The 18,367-nt window shown below is 47.7% G+C and overlaps 1 protein-coding gene across 19 annotated transcripts in view; it reads left to right on the forward strand.

Annotated features, from left to right (window-relative positions):
- LOC103172292 (spidroin-1-like) overlaps positions 1-18,367 on the forward strand; it is an 85,576-nt gene that overhangs the window by 39,990 nt on the left and 27,219 nt on the right. For 11 of the 19 annotated variants that reach the window (XM_042338883.1, XM_042338898.1, XM_042338882.1 and 8 more), the window contains 7 exons: positions 4,378-4,464; positions 5,242-5,346; positions 9,089-9,154; positions 11,146-11,211; positions 12,568-12,729; positions 16,053-16,118; positions 17,117-17,221. In XM_042338883.1, coding sequence (XP_042194817.1) covers positions 4,378-4,464; positions 5,242-5,346; positions 9,089-9,154; positions 11,146-11,211; positions 12,568-12,729; positions 16,053-16,118; positions 17,117-17,221 — 657 coding nt within the window. Of the gene's footprint in view, positions 1-4,377; positions 4,465-5,241; positions 5,347-9,088; positions 9,176-11,145; positions 11,212-12,567; positions 12,730-16,052; positions 16,119-17,116; positions 17,222-18,367 lie in introns of all 19 variants that reach the window. The other 8 variants (XM_042338891.1, XM_042338886.1, XM_042338894.1 and 5 more) reach the window with 7 other exon arrangements.

The following is an 18,367-nucleotide window of genomic DNA, read 5'->3' on the forward strand; positions in this document are numbered from 1 at the left end:
GTCTGTGGAGATGGAGCAGGAGGGGGTGAAGTGTAGGTTAAAGTCGCCCAGGATGATGAGGCGATCAGAGGAGAGGCAAAGAGATGTGAGGAGTGTTGAAATGTCAGAGATGAAGGTGGGAGAGGTTTTAGGGGGCCGGTAGAGGAGGAGGATTTTAAGGGAGAGGAATGAGGGGTGGGAGAGGGTGAGGTGCTCGAAGGAGGGGAAAGAGCCAGTGGAGTAAGGGGATAGGGCAAGTGGTGTCCTTGAGATAAGGGCAACACCACCGCCACGGCGGTTGGGGCGGGGGATGTGGTGGGAGGTGTAGCCGGGTGGCGTGGCCTCCGTGAGGGGGAAGGTGTCGCCTGGGGTGAGCCACGTTTCTGTCAAGGCCATGATATCAACGTTCTCATCAAGGATGAGATCGTTGATGACCAGGGCCTTGTTGCAGAGGGAGCGGACATTTTGCAGTCCGATGTGGAGGGAGCGGTTGACAGAAGGGTGTGTGGGAGGGGAGGGGGGTCCAGGTTGTGAGGCAGGGGTGGGGGGAATGGGGATGAGGGAGGAGAGGTTGACTCCCCGGGTCTGTGTCCGGGGTGGCTGGCGAGTGTGGTGGGGAATGGGGCAGTCGGTGTGGCTGCTGCTGGACAGCCAACGCCGAGTGCCGCGGTGAGCCCGGCGGAGGATTCCCAGACTGGAACAGAGGGAGGTTGTGGGAGGGTCAAGTGGGGATAGAAGACGAGAGGGACGGAGAGAGAGGAGGAGAGAGCGGGAGAGATGGAGAGGGGGAGGGTTTGGGGGGAGAGAGGAGGGGGGAGGGAGGGAGGGGGTGAGGGGGCTCGGGTCATAGCGGCAGCCATAGTGCGCACGCGGGGACCGGGAGCGGTCAGGTGGATGGCATTATCCCGTAGATTGGGGCATCGAACCCAACAGGACCATAGTGGGCTCTGATGACCCAAGTTCAGGTCATTTATATAGATCACAAACAGCAGAGGTCCCAATACTGATCCCTGGGGGACACCACTGTACACTTCCCTCCAGTCAGAAAAACAACCGTTCACCACCACTCTCTGCTTTCTGTCTCCCAAACAGTTCTGTATCCGCTGCCACTGTCCCTTTAATACCGGGGCTTCTATTTTGCTTACAAGTCTCTTATGTGGAACTTTATCAAATACCTTTTGAAAATCCACATAAGTATCAACTTCACTACCTTCATCCACCCTCTCCGTTACTTCATCAAAAAACTCTTATCAGGTTTGTTAGACATGGTTTGTCTTTAACAAATCCGTGTTGGCTGTCCTTATTAACCCATATTTTTCTAAGTGAAAATTTGTTTTGTCCCGGATTATAGTTTTCCCACTACTGACATTAGTTCGGCTGACTGGCCTGTAGCTCCCGGTTTATCCTTCTGCCCCTTTTTGTACAGGGGAGTAACTTTTACAACCCTCCAGTCCTCTGGCACCATCCCGGTTTCCAAGGAGGATTGAAAGATTGTGGCCAGAGCCTCCGTTATTTCCACCCTCAGTAACCTAGATGCATCCCGTCCGAACCGGATGACTTATCTACCTTGAGCACCGACAATCTTTTTGGTACTTTCTCTCAAATTATTCTTATTTTACCAATTTTCCAAGCTTCTTCTCCTATACTGTGGCATTGGCTGCATCATCTTCTTTTGTGAAGACAGATGCAAAGTACTCATTCAGTACGTCAGCCATGCCCTCTGCCTCCACAAGAAGATTTTCTCTTTGGTCCCTAATTGGACCCACTCCACCTTTGACCAATCTTTTATTCCTTATATGCTTATAACATATCTTAGGATTCCCTTTTATGTTACCCGCTAATTTTTTCTCATACAATCTCTTTGCCCCTCTTATTTCCTTTTTTAGTTCTCCTCTTTCCTTTCTATATTCTATTTGATTATCTTCTGTATTTTGGACCTGACATTTATCATAAGCCTCCTTTTTCTGGTTTATTATAATCCCAATTTCCTTATTCATCCAGGGAGGTTTGGATGCCCTACCTTTCCCCTTTGTGGGAATGTATTTGTTCTGTCCCCGAACTATCTCCTCCTTGAAGGCTTCCCATTGCTCGTTAGCTCTTCTGACCCTAATTCCCAGCTCAGGACCAAAATTCCTGGTTGTCCAGCGCTTGGGACGTCTTTCTGACTTGAAGGGCGCTCTACAAGTGTAATTTGTTGTTGTTAATAATGATATTATTATTTATTGTTGTTGTATACGGACTTTCAGAAAGTGGTTGATAAGATGCACATAATAGACTAGTTAGCAAAATTGAAGCCCATGAAATAAAAGGGCCAGTGACAACAACAACAAGATTGCGTTTATAGAGCGCCTTTCACGTCGGGAGGACATCCCAAGGCGCTGGACAGTTGGGTCAGGACCCGAGCAGGGGGGAAATGGTCAGGGTGAGGGGAGGGAAGGGAGGGAGCGAGGAGGGGGTAGAGAGTCGAGAGGGGAGCTGAAGGCACGGCTGAAGAGAAAGGTCTTGAGACCGGCCTTGAAGGAGGAAAGGGAGGAAGCAAGGTGAAGGCACTGGGGGATAGAGTTCCAGAGCCTACGGGCTGAGAGGCTGAAGGCCCGACCACTGATGGTAGGGCAGTATAAATACTAAATTGGCTGGGAGACAGAAAGCAGAGGGTAATGGTGAATGATGGTTTTTCAGACTGGACGGAAGTATACAGTGGTGTCCCCCAGGGTCCACTGCTCTTTTTGATATATGTAAATGAGTTGGACTTGGGTATAGAGAGCAAAATTTAAAGTTTGCAGATGAAAGTGGTAAACAGTGAGGAGGATGGTAGCAAACTGCAGGAGGACATAGACAGATTGGGCAGACACATGGCAGATGAAGTTTAATGGAGGGAAGTGTGAGGTGAGACCCTTTGGGAGAAAGAATGAGGCGAGGCAATATACAATAAATGGTACAGTTTTAAAATGGGGTACAATAGCAGAGAGACCCAGGGGTTCACATAAGAAAGCTTATGGGATCCTTGCCTTTATAATAATAATCTTTGCATTTGATATAGCCACTTATCACATTTGTGAAATGTCTCAAAGCGCTACATAAAATATACTGTAAAGTGAATCAACTGTATATTTTGTGGGCAAGACGTGGCAGCCAATTGTGAACAGCAGTGTCCCATATGCAGTCGTGGATTGAAGTGATCACTTTATTAATATTTTTTGAAGAAATTATAAAATCGATCCGCCAATTGACCACCAACAGGGTTCCTACTTACTACTAGGTAAACAGAGGCATCTGGAGTAAAGAAACTTACCCAACATTTCGCCCTGCCTTGAATTTAATTCTGGTCTTTTGCTTGCGAGGTTGAATGTTCTATCCATTGAGCTACAGGACTCCATTATGAATAGAGGCATAGAGTACAAAAGTTCTATTATCCCTTTATAAGACACTGGTTAGGCCTCAGCTGCAGTATTCAAGATTCTCACCTACAAGGCCATTTGCGGCCTTGCTCCCTCCTACCTCTCCGACCTACTATCCCCCTACTTACCTGTCTGTACCCTCCGTTCCTCTGGCTTCGGTCTGCTCCGCATCCCCCGCCCCAACCGCCCTACCATCGGTGGCCTTCAGCCTCTCAGCCCCGAGGCTCTGGAACTCTATCCCCCAGTGCCTTCGCCGCTTCCTCCCTTTCCTCCTTCAAGGCCGGTCTCAAGATCTTTCTCTTTGACCGTGCCTTCAGCTCCCCTCTCGACTCTACCCCCTCCTCGCTCCCTCCCTTCCCTCCCCTCACCCTGACTATTTCCCCCCTGCTCGGGTCCTGACCCAACTGTCCAGCGCCTTGGGACGTCCTCCCGACGTGAAAGGCTCTCTATAAATGGAATCTTCTTGTTGTAGTCTTGTGTCCATTTCTGCGCGCCACACTTTAGGATGGATGACATTTACTAGAATGTTCCAGGGATGAAGGACTTTAGCTATGTGGAGAGTCTATAGACGTTGGGAATGTTCTCCTTAGAACAGAAAAGGTTAAGTGGGGATTTAATAGAGCTGTTCACAATTATGAGGGGTTTTGATAGAGTAGATAAGGAGGAACTGTTTCCACTGGCCGGCGGATCAGTAACCAGGGCACATAGATTTAAGATAATTGGCAAAAGAACCAGAGGGGAGATGAACAAACATTTTTACACAGAGAGTTGTTAATGGTCTGGAAAGAACTACCTGAAAGGGTGGTGGAAACCGATTCAATAACAACTTTCGAAAGGGAATTAGATAGTTACTAGAAAAGGAAAGATTTGCAGGGGTATGGGGAAAGAGCGGGACCTACAAAGAGCTCTTCAAAGAGTTGGCAGAGGCATGATGGGCTGAATGGCCTCTTTCTATAATCACTAAAGAGTCAACTTTTTTTTCTTCTTTCTCCCCCTGAAGGAGCGGCTGGACTCTCAGCTGCTGGCAGTGCTGTGGTCGGGACAGTAGGGGCTGCGACTGGCTACGGTATTAAAAAGGCTTTTGTCAGTGACAAGAATCTTAAATCGTTGTAAAGAATACAGCACAGAGACTGAGATGTAACTTGTATTCCTGGTTGTTCTCGAGTCACCATTGAGCAGTGACTCTGTTCCTTGTGATTGGGATAAAAGTGACATTCCAGTGTGGCTGTAAATGTCAAGCTTCACCTATAACTGCCTCTGATTGCTGTTTGGGAATTTAGATGTTGATATTCAAGCTTTTCACTCGACAACAAACAGTACTAACCTGGTCGCTCCCTCCGCTCAGCAGGTACCGGCCTGCTTCACATCCCCACGCACCCCACCATCAGCAGTCAGCATGTCTGCCCCACTCTCTGGAACTCCATCTCGCAGTCCCTCAGCCTCACCCCTTCCCTCACCTCCTTTAAGGTCCGTCTAAAGACCTTCCTCGTTGTCCCCTCCTCCCTCCCACATGCAGCCCACACCTCAGGGGCAACCCCTCGACTCTGCAGCGCCTTGGGATGTCCTCCTGATGTGAAAGGTGGTATATAAATGCAAATCTGTATTATATTGTGAAGAACAATCTTCCAATCCTATTACACGGAGTTGCTAAGTCTAATGTCAACATTACTCCTACACTCCCAACAGACACCAAAGATCTCATGGCTGCCGTGTTTACGTACAAAGCACAGTCACTGCACTTTACAGTATATCCTGTTAAGTACCTGAGATGTCCTGGTATAAAGGCTCTCTATCAAATCTAAGAGTTATTTTTGATTATTGTTCCAGTCTATCCATTTTCTGTCTCTCTCTCTCTCTCTCACAGTTGCTGGAGTGGTGGGTGTTCCTTTGGGGCTCAGTGCTGCTGGAATTGGGGCAGGAACCTTAGCAGCCAACGCAGGAGGAATAGCAGCAAGTGGTTTGGCGGCAGGTAAGAAGCCCATTGCCCCATCTTATCTCATCCTTCCAGCACAACAACCCCATCTTCCTAGTGTAGCGACGAGGTATTTCTTAATTGAGGCCTAGTAACAAACTCACTATGGTAGTGGGGGGGAGGTGGCTAATTACAGTCGCCCACGCCAACCCTTCCCCAGAGAATTGTTCACTAAGTTTCTTGCAGAAGAAGATCGCTGCTCAAGGCATATTCTTTAGCATCTCAACAGAGTGTTGTATGGAATACATAGGCTATTCTAGAGCTGGGCTGTCAGAGCTGTGGAGTCCTGTAGCTCAGTGGTTAGAGCACTTACTTTGCAAGCGAGAGGACCTGGGTTTGATTCACGGAAGGCGAAATGTTGGGCCAGTTTCCAGACTCCACACGCAGTGATTGTTCTTCGCTTGTACTGGACAACCACGTGTGCAGAAAGTGTCTCCGGCTGCTCGAGCTTGAGCTCAGGGTTTCTGAATTTGAGGAGAGGCTGGTGTCACTGCAGTGCATACGGGAAGCTGAAGCCTTTATGGATCGTACGTTTCAGGAGGTGATCACCCCACGGCCACAGGGAGTTCAGGAGGAGAGTGAGTGGGTGACCACCCGGCATTGGTCGGAAGCAGAGACAGGCAGTGCAGAGATCCCCCGGGAGTGTGGCACTCACAAACAGGATTTCTGTGCTGAATACTGTGAGGGTGACGACCCCTCGGGGGAGGGCAATCTTAGGCAAGTCCACGGCAGAGTGGGGCAAACAACTCCACAGGGAAGTGGAGCAATGCTTTTGTCATTGGGGATTCAACAGTTCGGGGGATAGACAGGAGTTTCTGCATCTGTAGTCATGAGTCTCACATGGTGTGTTGTCTCACATGGTGTGTTGCCTCACATGGTGTGTTGCCTCCCTGGTGCCAGGGTGGAGGATGCAGAACGGGTGTAGAACTTTCTGTGTTGGGAGGGGAACAGCCAGAAGTTGTGTTCCATGTTGGAACCAATGTATGTAGGAACGAAAAGGGTTGAGGTCCCACAGGCAGACTTTCAGGAGCTCAGGATGAAACTAAAGAGCACAACCTCAAAGGTGTAATCTCTGGATTACTTCCATTTGCCATGTGGTAGTGTATATAGGAACAGCAAGATAAACAGATTAATGTGTGGCTGGGGAAATGGTGCAGGAAGGAGGGCTTCAGATTCCTGGGGCTTTGTGACCAGTTCTGGGGCAGGTGGGACCTGTGCAAGGTAGACGGGCTGCATCTGAACAAGGCTGGGACCAATGTCTTCATGGGGAGGTTGACTAGTGCTGTAGGGGATGGTTTAAACAAATTTAGAAGGTGGAAGAGAACCAGCATATAACATCAGAGAGGAGATTCAGGGAACATAGACGACTGGTAGAGACCAATAATTTAGGAATAAAGAGTAGTCCAGAAAGAGGAGGGATTAGAGAGGGGAGAATTGCAAAGCAACCAAAGGCAGGTTTGGAGTGCACGTGCGTAAATGCACGGAGTGGGATAAACAAGGTAAGTGAGCTGCAGGCGCACGTGGGATTATGATGTAGTGGCAATAACGGAGACTTGGCTCAAACAAGGGCATGAATGGCATCTTAATATTCCTGGTTACAATGTATTCAGGCGGGACAGGGAAGGAAAAAGAGTAGCGGGTGGCCGCATTGATCAAAGGTGCTGTTACAGCCCTGGAAAGTGATGATGTGCTAGAGGGATCAAAAAAGGAAGCTATTGGTTAGAAGGTAAGGAGCAGAAGAGGGGACCTGTTATACTGTTGGGTGTATACTGCAGAGAAGTATGAGGTGATTCATTTTTGGAGGAAGGATGAGGAGAGGCAATACAGAGTAAATGGTCCCGTATTAAATGGGGTACAGGAGCAGAAAGACCTGGGGGTTCACATAAAAAAGCATACGGGATCCTTGGCTTTATAAGAATAATAATCCTTGCATTTGATATGGCGTCTTATCACATCTTTGAGACGTCTCAAAGCTCTGCACAAACTTTATTGTAAAGTGAATTGACTTTATATTTTGTGGGCGAAACGCAGCAACTAATTGCGCACAACAGTGTCCCACAAACAGTTGTGAATTGAATTGAACAATTTTTTATTTTTTTGACGGAATTATAAAAGCGAGAAGCGTGTGGAGTAAGGAAACTTGCCCAACGTTTCACCATGCCGGGAATGGAACCCAGGTCTGTCGCTTCAGAGGCGAGTGCTCTATTCACTGAGCTACAGGACTCCATTATCAATGGAAGCAAAGATTACAAAACCGAGGAAGGTCTGCTATCCCTTTATAGGTCATTGGTTAGGTCTCAGCTGGAGTATTATGTCCAGTTCTGGGGAGTACACTTTAGGAAGGATATCAAGGCCTTGGAGAGGGTGCAGAGTAGATTTATCAGAATGGTACCAGGGATGAGGGACTTTAGTTATGTGAAGAAATGAGAGAAGCTGGAATTGTTCTACTTGGAGCAGAGAAGGTTAAGGGGGGACTCGATAGAGGTGTTCAAAATTATGAGCAGTTTTGATAGAGTAGATAGGGAGAAATTGTTTCCACTAGAGACGACAATCCGGGCCAAAATTAATTTTCACTTAGAAAAATATGGGTTAATAAAGGACAGCCAACACGGATTTGTTAAAGGCAAATCATGTCTGACAAACCTGATAGAGATTTTGATGAAATAATGGAAAGGGTGGATGAAGGTAGTGCAGTTGATGTAGTTGATATGGATTTCCAAAAGGCATTTGATAAAGTGCTATTTAAGCGACTTATAAGCAAAATAGAAGCCCCCGGTATTAAAGGGACAGTGGCAGCGGATACAGAACTGTCTGGGAGACGGAAAGCAGAGAGTGGTGATGAACGGTTGTTTTTCTGACTGGAGGAAAGTGTACAGTGGTGTCCCCCAAAAAATCGGTATTGGGACCACTGGTGTTTGTGATCTATATAAATGACCTGGACTTGGGTATAGGGAGTACAATTCCCAAGTTTGCAGATGATACAAAGGTAGGAAAAGTAGTAAACAATGAGGAGGATAGTAACAGACTGCAGACAGATTTAGACAGACTGGTAACATGGGCAGACACGTGGCAGATGAAATTTAATGTGGAAATATGCAAAGTAATGCATTTTGGGAGGAAGAATGAGAAGAGGCAATATAAGCTGATGGTACAATCTTAAAAGGGGGTGAATGAAAAGAGAGGTCCAAATAAGCAAATCTTTGAAGGTGACAGGTCAAGTAGCTAAAGCTGTTTTTAAAAAAAAGCATACGGGATCCTTGGCTTTATAAATAGGGGCATAGAATACAAAAGTAAAGAGGTTATGATGAACCTCTATATAAAACACTGGTTAGGCCTCAGCTAGAGGCTGTGTTCAGTTCTGGGTACCACACTTTAGGAAGGATGTCAAGGCCTTGGAGAGGGTCAAAGGAGATTTACCATGATGATACCAGGAATTAAGGACTTCAGTTATCAGGAGAGACAACTACAAAATTACATTTGTATATTGCCTTTCACGTTGGGGATTTGATACTGTGAATAGGGAGAAACTGTTTCCACTGGCCGATGGATCATTAATCGGGGAACATAGATTTAAGATAATTGGCAAAAGAACCAGAGGGGAGATGAGGAAAACATTTGTTACACAGAGAGCTGCTTCGGTCGGCGCAGGCATGATGGGCCGAATGGTCTTCTTCTGTGCTGTAATATTCTATAATCACTAAAGAATCAACTATTTTTTTCCTTCTTTCTCCCCCCGAAGGAGCGGCTGGACTCTCAGCTGCTGGCAGTGCTGTGGTCGGGACAGTAGGGGCTGCGACTGGCTACGGTATTAAAAAGGCTTTTGACAGTGACTAAAGAATCTTAAATCGTTGTAAAGAATACAGCACAGAGACTGAGATGTAACTTGTATTCCTGGTTGTTCTCGAGTCACCATTGAGCAGTGACTCTGTTCCTTGTGATTGGGATAAAAGTGACATTCCAGTGTGGCTGTAAATGTCAAGCTTCACCTATAACTGCCTCTGATTGCTATTTGGGAATTTAGATGTTGATATTCAAGCTTTTCACACGACAACAAACAGTACTAACCTGGTCGCTCCCTCCGCTCAGCAGGTACCGGCCTGCTTCACATCCCCACGCACCCCACCATCAGCAGTCAGCGTGTCTGCCCCACTCTCTGGAACTCCATCTCGCAGTCCCTCAGCCTCACCCGTTTCCTCGCCTCCTTTAAGATCCACCTCAAAATCTTCCTTGTTGCACCCCTCCCCTTCCAACCTGCACCCCAGGGTTTCCACGGAGAAAAGCTGTTTTCCACTGGCGGGTGTGTTGGTAACCAGAGGACACAGATTCAGGATGGTTTTCATAAGAACCGGAGGGGAGATGAGGAGAAATCTTTTCACACAGCGAGTTGTTTGGATCTGGAATGCACTTTCAAAAAGGAGATGGATAGATATCTGGGAAGGACAAATTTGCGAGGGTATGAGGAGAGAGCGGAGGAGTGGGAATAATTTGAATAGTTCTTTCAAGAGCCGGGCATGATGGCTGAATGGCCTCCTTCTGTGCTATACGATTCTATGACTGGCAGGAGGCTAGGTAACCAGAGGACACTGATTTAAGTTAATCGGCAAAAGAACCAGAGGGGGGAGAGAGGAGAATTTTTTACACAGAGAGTTGTTATGGTCTGGAATGCACTGCCTGAAAGGGTTGAGGAAACCCATTCAATGACAGCTTTCAAAATGGGATTAGATAGGTACTTGAAAAGGAAAAAAATTGCAAGTATATGGGGAGAGAATGGGGGAGTGGGACTGATTGGATAACTCTTCGAAAGAGCTGATACAGATATGATGGGCTGAAAGGCCTCTTTCTCTGCTGTAATATTCTTTGATTCTATCCTCTTTGGGGAGGGGAGGGAAGTGGGATCTCCTTGGAGTTGAACTGGTCCAAGGTGACATGTTTGGCAACGGAATGTTGGAATTGAGCCTCTGTCGGTGCGGTTCCTGAGTAAGGCAGTTCCGGTGTGTTCCATGGCACTGCTGATCACAGCCCAGCCAAGCCTAGCTCATCAGCAGGACTTGGAAGGGCAAATCAGTCACTGGGGCAGCGAATAATCCCACTCAGCTCCTGTTAATCCTGCAAGCCAAAGCCCTACCGGTAGGGTGGCCCTAGCTGTACAAGCAGCGAGAAAGCTTGCCAGACAGCGATATCAATGACAAGCTATGCGGTGTTAGCTGGTTAGACTCCCAACAGTTATTCCAACGCAAACTCTCGGGTCCCCAATCCTTGGCTCTTGCCAACCTGCACCTAATACTTTCTGGAATTAGGTAAGCAGGATGCTTCCCTCCAGGGAGAGAGCGCATTCCATCCCAACGATCTATCTCTGGGATTTCCATGTGTAGGTGGGATGCATGGAATTCTATGCACGGTTATTGGTTTCCGCATGTGGCAGAGACTCGGCTAATCAAAACCAAATGCAGTGATTGTGTTTGTCTGTCATGTAGTGTCCCCCGCCCCAACCCCGCAGTCCTGAACAAGAGCCTAAGCCTAGACACAACTTGAGAGTCTCGACATGGGGCTTGAACCCACACCCCTCATTTTAACAAAGTTCAGAAATAATAAATAATAATAATCCTTGTATTTGATATAGCGCTTTTCACGTCTTCTAGACGTCTCAAAGCGCTTTACAGAATGTACTGAAAAGTGAATTGACCGTATATTTGTGGGCAAAACGTGGCCAAATGAATTGAGGGAAAGTGTTAACTTTGTTGGAATTGATAAATTATCACTAAAAAGTCGCTTTTTTCCTTGTTTCTCCCCCTGAAGGAGCGGCTGGACTCTCACCTGCTGGCAGTGCTGTGGTCGGGACAGTAGGGGCTGCGACTGGCTACGGTATTAAAAAGGTTTTTGTCAGTGACTAAAGAATCTTAAATCGTTGTAAAGAATACAGCACAGAGACTGAGATGTAACTTGTATTCCTGGTTGTTCTCGAGTCACCATTGAGCAGTGACTCTGTTCCTTGTGATTGGGATAAAAGTGACATTCCAGTGTGGCTGTAAATGTCAAGCTTCACCTATAACTGCCTCTGATTGCTGTTTGGGAATTTAGATGTTGATATTCAAGCTTTTCACTCGACAACAAACAGTACTAACCTGGTCGCTCCCTCCGCTCAGCAGGTACCGGCCTGCTTCACATCCCCACGCACCCCACCATCAGCAGTCAGCGTGTCTGCCCCACTCTCTGGAACTCCATCTCACAGTCCCTCAGCCTCACCCCTTCCCTCGCCTCCTTTAAGGGCCATTTAAGCACCTTCCTCGTTGCCACCTCCTCCTCCCATCTACCTCGACTCTCCAGTGCCTTGGGATGTCCTCCTGACTTGAAAGATAGTATATAAATGCAAATTTGCATTAATAATCCTAATAATAAGCCTTGCATTTGATATATTGCCTCATCACTTCTTTGAGACGTCTCAAAGCTTTTCACAGAATATACTGTAAAGTGAATTGACTAGGCGAAAAGCGGCAGCCAATTGCACACAGCAGCGTCCCACGAACAATTGTAGTTTGAGTGACCAGATTATTATTATGATATTTTTTCAAGGAATTATTAAACCCGGAAAAACGATCCACCAATTGACTAACAATTTACTGCTAGGAGAGGCATGTGGAGTTAGGAAACTTGCCCAACATTTTGTCCTTCCTGAGAATCGAACACAGGTCTCGCTTGCGAGGTGAGTGCTCTAACCACTGAGCTACAGGACTCCACAATTTGTAAAGACAATCGGATTCGGATGCACATTACTGGCAGAGACATATTTCCATGACTGTTAAGATGGGCCAACAGGAAATCGTGGATTCAGCGACCACCTCTCCTCCCCCCCCCCCCCCCCCAAGAAAACAGTCTCTGTGAAAACCAGTGTGGTGCCCCGGACCTCAGTGCTGTGACTGAAGTTAAGGGTTTCCAGATGGCCTAACTGGAATTGAGGAAAATGCAGGTAAATGGGAGTGAGTGGAGTCACACTCCAGGGCAGTGCTTGGGGAGGACTGTTCAGGTGGACGTTAAAGTTCTCATGGCTGCCGTGTTTACCTACAAAGCTCAGTCACTGCACTTTACAGTATATCCTGTTAAGTACCTGAGATGTCTTGATGTGAAAGGCCCTGTATCAAATATATATGAGTTATTTTTGATTATTGTCCCAGTCTATCCCTTTTACAAGCCTTGTCTCTCTTTTCTCTCTCACTCACACAGTTGTTGCAGTGGGGGCTGTCCCAGTGGTGCTCGGTGCTGCTGGCTTCACTAGTGCTGGAATTGGAGCAGGAACCTTAGCAGCAAAAGCCATGTCAGCAACTGCCATAGCCAATGGAGGAGGAGTAGCAGCAGGCAGTTTCGTGGCTGTCCTACAGTCTGTAGGTAAGAAGCCCATTGCCAATCTTATCTCATCCTTCCAGCACAACAACCCCATCTTCCTAGTGTAGCGACGAGGTATTTCTTAATTGAGGCCTAGTAACAAACTCACTATGGTAGTGGGGGGGAGGTGGCTAATTACAGTCGCCCACGCCAACCCTTCCCCAGAGAATTGTTCACTAAGTTTCTTGCAGAAGAAGATCGCTGCTCAAGGCATATTCTTTAGCATCTCAACAGAGTGTTGTATGGAATACATAGGCTATTCTAGAGCTGGGCTGTCAGAGCTGTGGAGTCCTGTAGCTCAGTGGTTAGAGCACTCGCCTCGCAAGCGAAAGGACCTTGTTTAGATTCACAGAAGGCAAAACGTTGGGCCGGTTTCCTCACTCCACACTCCTCTGGTTACCTATCAGTAAGTAGGAACCTGGCTGTTCTTTGATTGGCGATCGCCTTTGCGGGGGTAATAATCACCTTAAAAAATTATAAAAATTTGATCACTTAATCCGTACCTTCACCTCGCCTCTCGACTTTCTTCCCCTCGCTCGCTCCCTCCCTCCCTTCCCTCACCCTGACCATTCCCCCCTACTCGGGTCCCGACCCGACTGTCCAGCGCCTTGGGACATCCTCCCGACGTGAAAGGCGCTCTATAAATGCAATCTTGTTGTTGTTGTTGTAGGACACTGCTGTGTCAATTTCCTGCTGTGTTTTGCCAACAAAATATACAGCCAACTCACTTTACAGTGTATTCTCTGAAGCGCTTTGACATGACTCAGATGTGGTAAGGCGCTATATCAAATGCAAGGATTATTACTGTTATTCTCAGGAGGCACTGACTAAAAGAATAGGCTGAGTAGACTGATCTCTGCCGTTAGCATAAAAAGGTAAACAAGTTAAGCTGCTTAATTGTGCAGTTCTGAGACCTTCCCTCAGCCCAGTGCACGGCCCTGACACTAAGTGTTTGAGCACAGGACGGATGGAGTTGAGGGCAGTTAAAAGCCATGTTGTCAAACCGCATTGTGTTGCCGATTACATACAACCATCTCCAGAAAACTCAAGTGAAACTCACAGTAAAGCATTAAAAAGAGATTATATTGTCCTGTTTTATTTGGAATATTGAATCCATCTACAAAATAGACAGTCACTACACTTTACAGTAAATCCTGTGAAGAGCTTTAAGATGTTGAAGGGTTGATATCAAATGTAAGGATTATTGAAAGCCAGGGTTAGCAAACTTCATCAGTGAAGCCCTCTGTTTCAGGGCAGCATCGCGCAAATGGAGTTGGCAGCTTACGTTCTGTTTGAGATAAATTATTGCATTTGATCCTGCGCCCGTCTCAAAGTGCTTCACAGGGAATTGCTGTCAAGTGTAGTGATTGTATCCAAGTGTGGAATCATGGTCCTGTGTTTGTACATCCAGTGCCTGGAATCCACTGTGATTGGTTTGCAGAGAGGGCAGCAGCTTCTGCTTGTTGGGTGTCAAATGACCAACTAGTGACTGTCCTTCGCTTGTACTGGACAACCACGTGTGCAGAAAGTGTCTCCGGCTGCTCGAGCTTGAGCTCAGGGTTTCTGAATTTGAGGAGAGGCTGGTGTCACTGCAGTGCATACGGGAAGCTGAAGCCTTTATGGATCGTACGTTTCAGGAGGTGATCACCCCACGGCCACAGGGAGTTCAGGAGGAGAGTGAGTGGGTGACCACCCGGCATTGGTCGGAAGCAGAGACAGGCAGTGCAGAGATCCCCCGGGAGTGTGGCACTCACAAACAGGATTTCTGTGCTGAATACTGTGAGGGTGACGACCCCTCGGGGGAGGGCAATCTTAGGCAAGTCCAAGGCAGAGTGGGGCAAACATCTTCACAGGGAAGCGGAGCAATGCTATTGTCATTGGGGATTCAACAGTTAGGGGGATAGACAGGAGTTTCTGCAGCTGTAGTAATGAGTCTCACATGGTGTGTTGTCTCACATGGTGTGTTGTCTCACATGGTGTGTTGCCTCCCTGGTGCCAGAGTGGAGGATGCGGAGCGGGTGTGGAACTTTCTGTGTTGGGAGGGGAACAGCCAGAAGTCGTGTTCCATGTTGTAACCAATATTGTGGAAATGAAAAGGGTTGAGCTCCTACAGACAGAGTTTCAGGAGCTCAGGACGAAACTAAAGAGCAGAACCTCAAAGGTATAATCTCTGGATTACTCCCAGTGCCACGTGCTGGTGTGAACAGGAACAGCAAGATAAAGCAGGTTAGTGAGTGGCACGGGAAATGGTGCAGGACAGAGGGCTTCAGATTCCTGGGGCTTTGGTACCAGTTCTGGGGAAGGAGGGACCTGTACAAGACACCTGAACACTGCAGAGAAGTGTGAGGTGATGTGTTTTGGGTGGAAGAATGAGGAGAGGCAATATAGAATAAATAATGCAACAACAACAACTTGGATTTATATAGCGCCCTCCACGCCGGACAGCGTCTCAGAGCGCTTTACAGTAACGGATCCCGGGACCAAGCCAGGGGAGGGGAGGAGCCAGGGGGAGGGGGAGACGGGAGGGTGGAGGGGGAAAAGCCAGGGTAAGGGGCCAGGTGGGCAGGGGGAGGGGCCAGGGTGAGTGGGGGGAAGGTGACCAAAGGTGCGGTCGAAACGAAAGGTCTTCAGCAGAGACCTGAAAATGGGAATGGAGGGAACGAGACGAAGGCAGTGAGGAAGGGAGTTCCAGAGCCTCGGGGCATAGTGGCTGAAGGCACGGCCGCCGAGGGTGGAGCGGAGGACTCGGGGGACGAGGAGGAGGCCAGACCCGGAGGAACGAAGTCAACGGGACTGTTTTGAGGAGAGAGGAGTTTTAAATGGCGTACAGGAGCAGAGAGACTTGGGGCTTCACATAAAAAACTATATGGGATCCTTGGCTTTATAATAATAGTAATTCTTACATTTGATATATATCACATCTTCTAGACGTCTCAAAGCATTTCACAGAATAGACTGTAAAGTGAATTGACACTCCTCATTCTTCCACCCAAAACACATCACCTCACACTTTTCTGCAGTGTTCAGGTGTCTTGTACGGGTCCCTCCTTCCCCAGAACTGGTCCCCAAAGCCCCAGGAATCTGAAGCCCTCTGTCCTGCACCATTTCCCGTGCCACTCACTAACCTGCTTTATCTTGCTGTTCCTGTTCACACCAGCACGTGGCACTGGGAGTAATTGACTGAGATTTGCAGGGATAGAGTGGGACTGATGGGCAGCTCTTCAAAGAGTCGGCACAGGCTTGATGGGCTGAATGGCCTCTTTCTGTGCTGTAATACTCGATGATCAGTAATGAATCAACTTTTTTTCTTCTTTCTCCCCCTGAAGGAGCGGCTGGACTCTCAGCTGCTGGCAGTGCTGTGGTCGGGACATTAGGGGCTGCGACTGGCTACGGTATTAAAAAGGCTTTTGTCAGTGACTAAAGAATCTTAAATCGTTGTAAAGAATACAGCACAGAGACTGAGATGTAACTTGTATTCCTGGTTGTTCTCGAGTCACCATTGAGCAGTGACTCTGTTCCTTGTGATTGGGATAAAAGTGACATTCCAGTGTGGCTGTAAATGTCAAGCTTCACCTATAACTGCCTCTGATTGCTGTTTGGGAATTTAGATGTTGATATTCAAGCTTTTCACTCGACAACAAACAGTACTAACCTGGTCGCTCCCTCCGCTCAGCAGGTACCGGCCTGCTTCACATCCCCACGCACCCCACCATCAGCAGTCAGCGTGTCTGCCCCACTCTCTGGAACTCCATCTCGCAGTCCCTCAGCCTCACCCCTTCCCTCACCTCCTTTAAGGTCCGTCTAAACGCCTTCCTCGTTGCCCCCCCCCCCAAACCAACGCGCACCTCGGGGGCAACCCCTCAACTCTACAGCGCCTTGGGACGTCCTCCTGACGTGAAAGGTGATATATAAATGCAAATTTGTATTATATTGTAAAGCCAATCTGATCCCATTACATGGAGTTGCTAAGTCTAAAGTCAACGTTACTCCTACACTCCCAACAGACGCTACATATGCACATTAGAGCCAGAGACATGTTTCCATTACCGTTAAGCTGGGACAACAGGAAATCGTGAAGCCTGTGATGGCCCACCCAACCCCCGCACAAAGCAGCCCCTGAAAAGAACCCCCAAACAGCCGCCCCCCCAAAAAAAAACCTGTAAAAATAACTAGTAACGGTGTGGTGCCCCGGGCCTGAGTGCTGTGACAGTGGTGGAGGGTTTCCAGATGGCCAAACTGCAATTGAGGAAAGTTAAGGTAAATGGGGGTGAGGGGAGCTGCACTCGATTGATTATTGATGGATTGTCCCAATCTATCCCTTGATTATTGATTATTGTCCCAGTCTATCCCTTTTACAAGCCTTGTCTGTCTCTCTCGCTCTCTCTCACAGTTGCTGGAGTGGTGGGTGTTCCTTTGGGGCTCAGTGCTGCTGGAATTGGGGCAGGAACCTTAGCAGCCAACGCAGGAGGAATAGCAGCAAGTGGTTTGGCGGCAGGTAAGAAGCCCATTGCCAATCTTATCTCATCCTTCCAGCACAACAACCCCATCTTCCTAGTGTAGCGACGAGGTATTTCTTAATTGAGGCCTAGTAACAAACTCACTATGGTAGTGGGGGGGAGGTGGCTAATTACAGTCGCCCACGCCAACCCTTCCCCAGAGAATTGTTCACTAAGTTTCTTGCAGAAGAAGATCGCTGCTCAAGGCATATTCTTTAGCATCTCAACAGAGTGTTGTATGGAATACATAGGCTATTCTAGAGCTGGGCTGTCAGAGCTGTGGAGTCCTGTAGCTCAGTGGTTAGAGCACTTACTTTGCAAGCGAGAGGACCTGGGTTCGATTCACGGAAGGCGAAATGTTGGACCGGTTTCCATACTCCTCACGCCTGTGTTTACCTATCAGTAAGTAGGAACCTGGTTGTTTATTGATTGGAGAATTGTTTTTGCAGGGGTAATAATCCCTTAAAAAAATAATTATTATTTGGTCAGTTCTCTTCAACCGTACCTTCACCTCGCCTCTCGACTTTCTATCCCTCCTCGCTCCCTCCCTCCCTTCCCTTCCCTCACCCTGACCATTCCCCCCCTACTCGGGTCCCGACCCAACTGTCCAGCGCCTTGGGACATCCTCCCGACGTGAAAGGCGCTCTATAAATGCAATCTTGTTGTTGTTGTTGTTGTTGATCCACGACTGGAGTACAATGAGTACAATTGCTGAGTACAATTCGCTGCCGTTGCTGCTTTTTGTCAACAAAATATAGTCAATTAATTTTACAGTATAATCTGTGAAGCGCTTTGAGACATCTCAAAGACGTGATAAGGTGCTATATCAAACGCAAGGATTATTCTCAGGAGGCACTGACTAAAAGAATAGGCTGAGTAGACTGATCTCTGCCGTTAGCATAAAAAGGTAAACAAGTTAAGCTGCTTAATTGTGCAGTTCTGAGACCTTCCCTCAGCCCAGTGCACGGCCCTGACACTAAGTGTTTGAGCACAGGACGGATGGAGTTGAGGACAGTTAAAAGCCATGTTGTCAAACCGCATTGTGTTGCCGATTACATACAACCATCTCCAGAAAACTCAAGTGAAACTCACAGTAAAGCATTAAAAAGAGATTATATTGTCCTGTTTTATTTGGAATATTGAAT

Source organism: Callorhinchus milii, unplaced genomic scaffold (genome assembly GCF_018977255.1).
Source record: "Callorhinchus milii isolate IMCB2004 unplaced genomic scaffold, IMCB_Cmil_1.0 Scaffold10, whole genome shotgun sequence".
NCBI classification, from domain to species: domain Eukaryota; kingdom Metazoa; phylum Chordata; class Chondrichthyes; order Chimaeriformes; family Callorhinchidae; genus Callorhinchus; species Callorhinchus milii.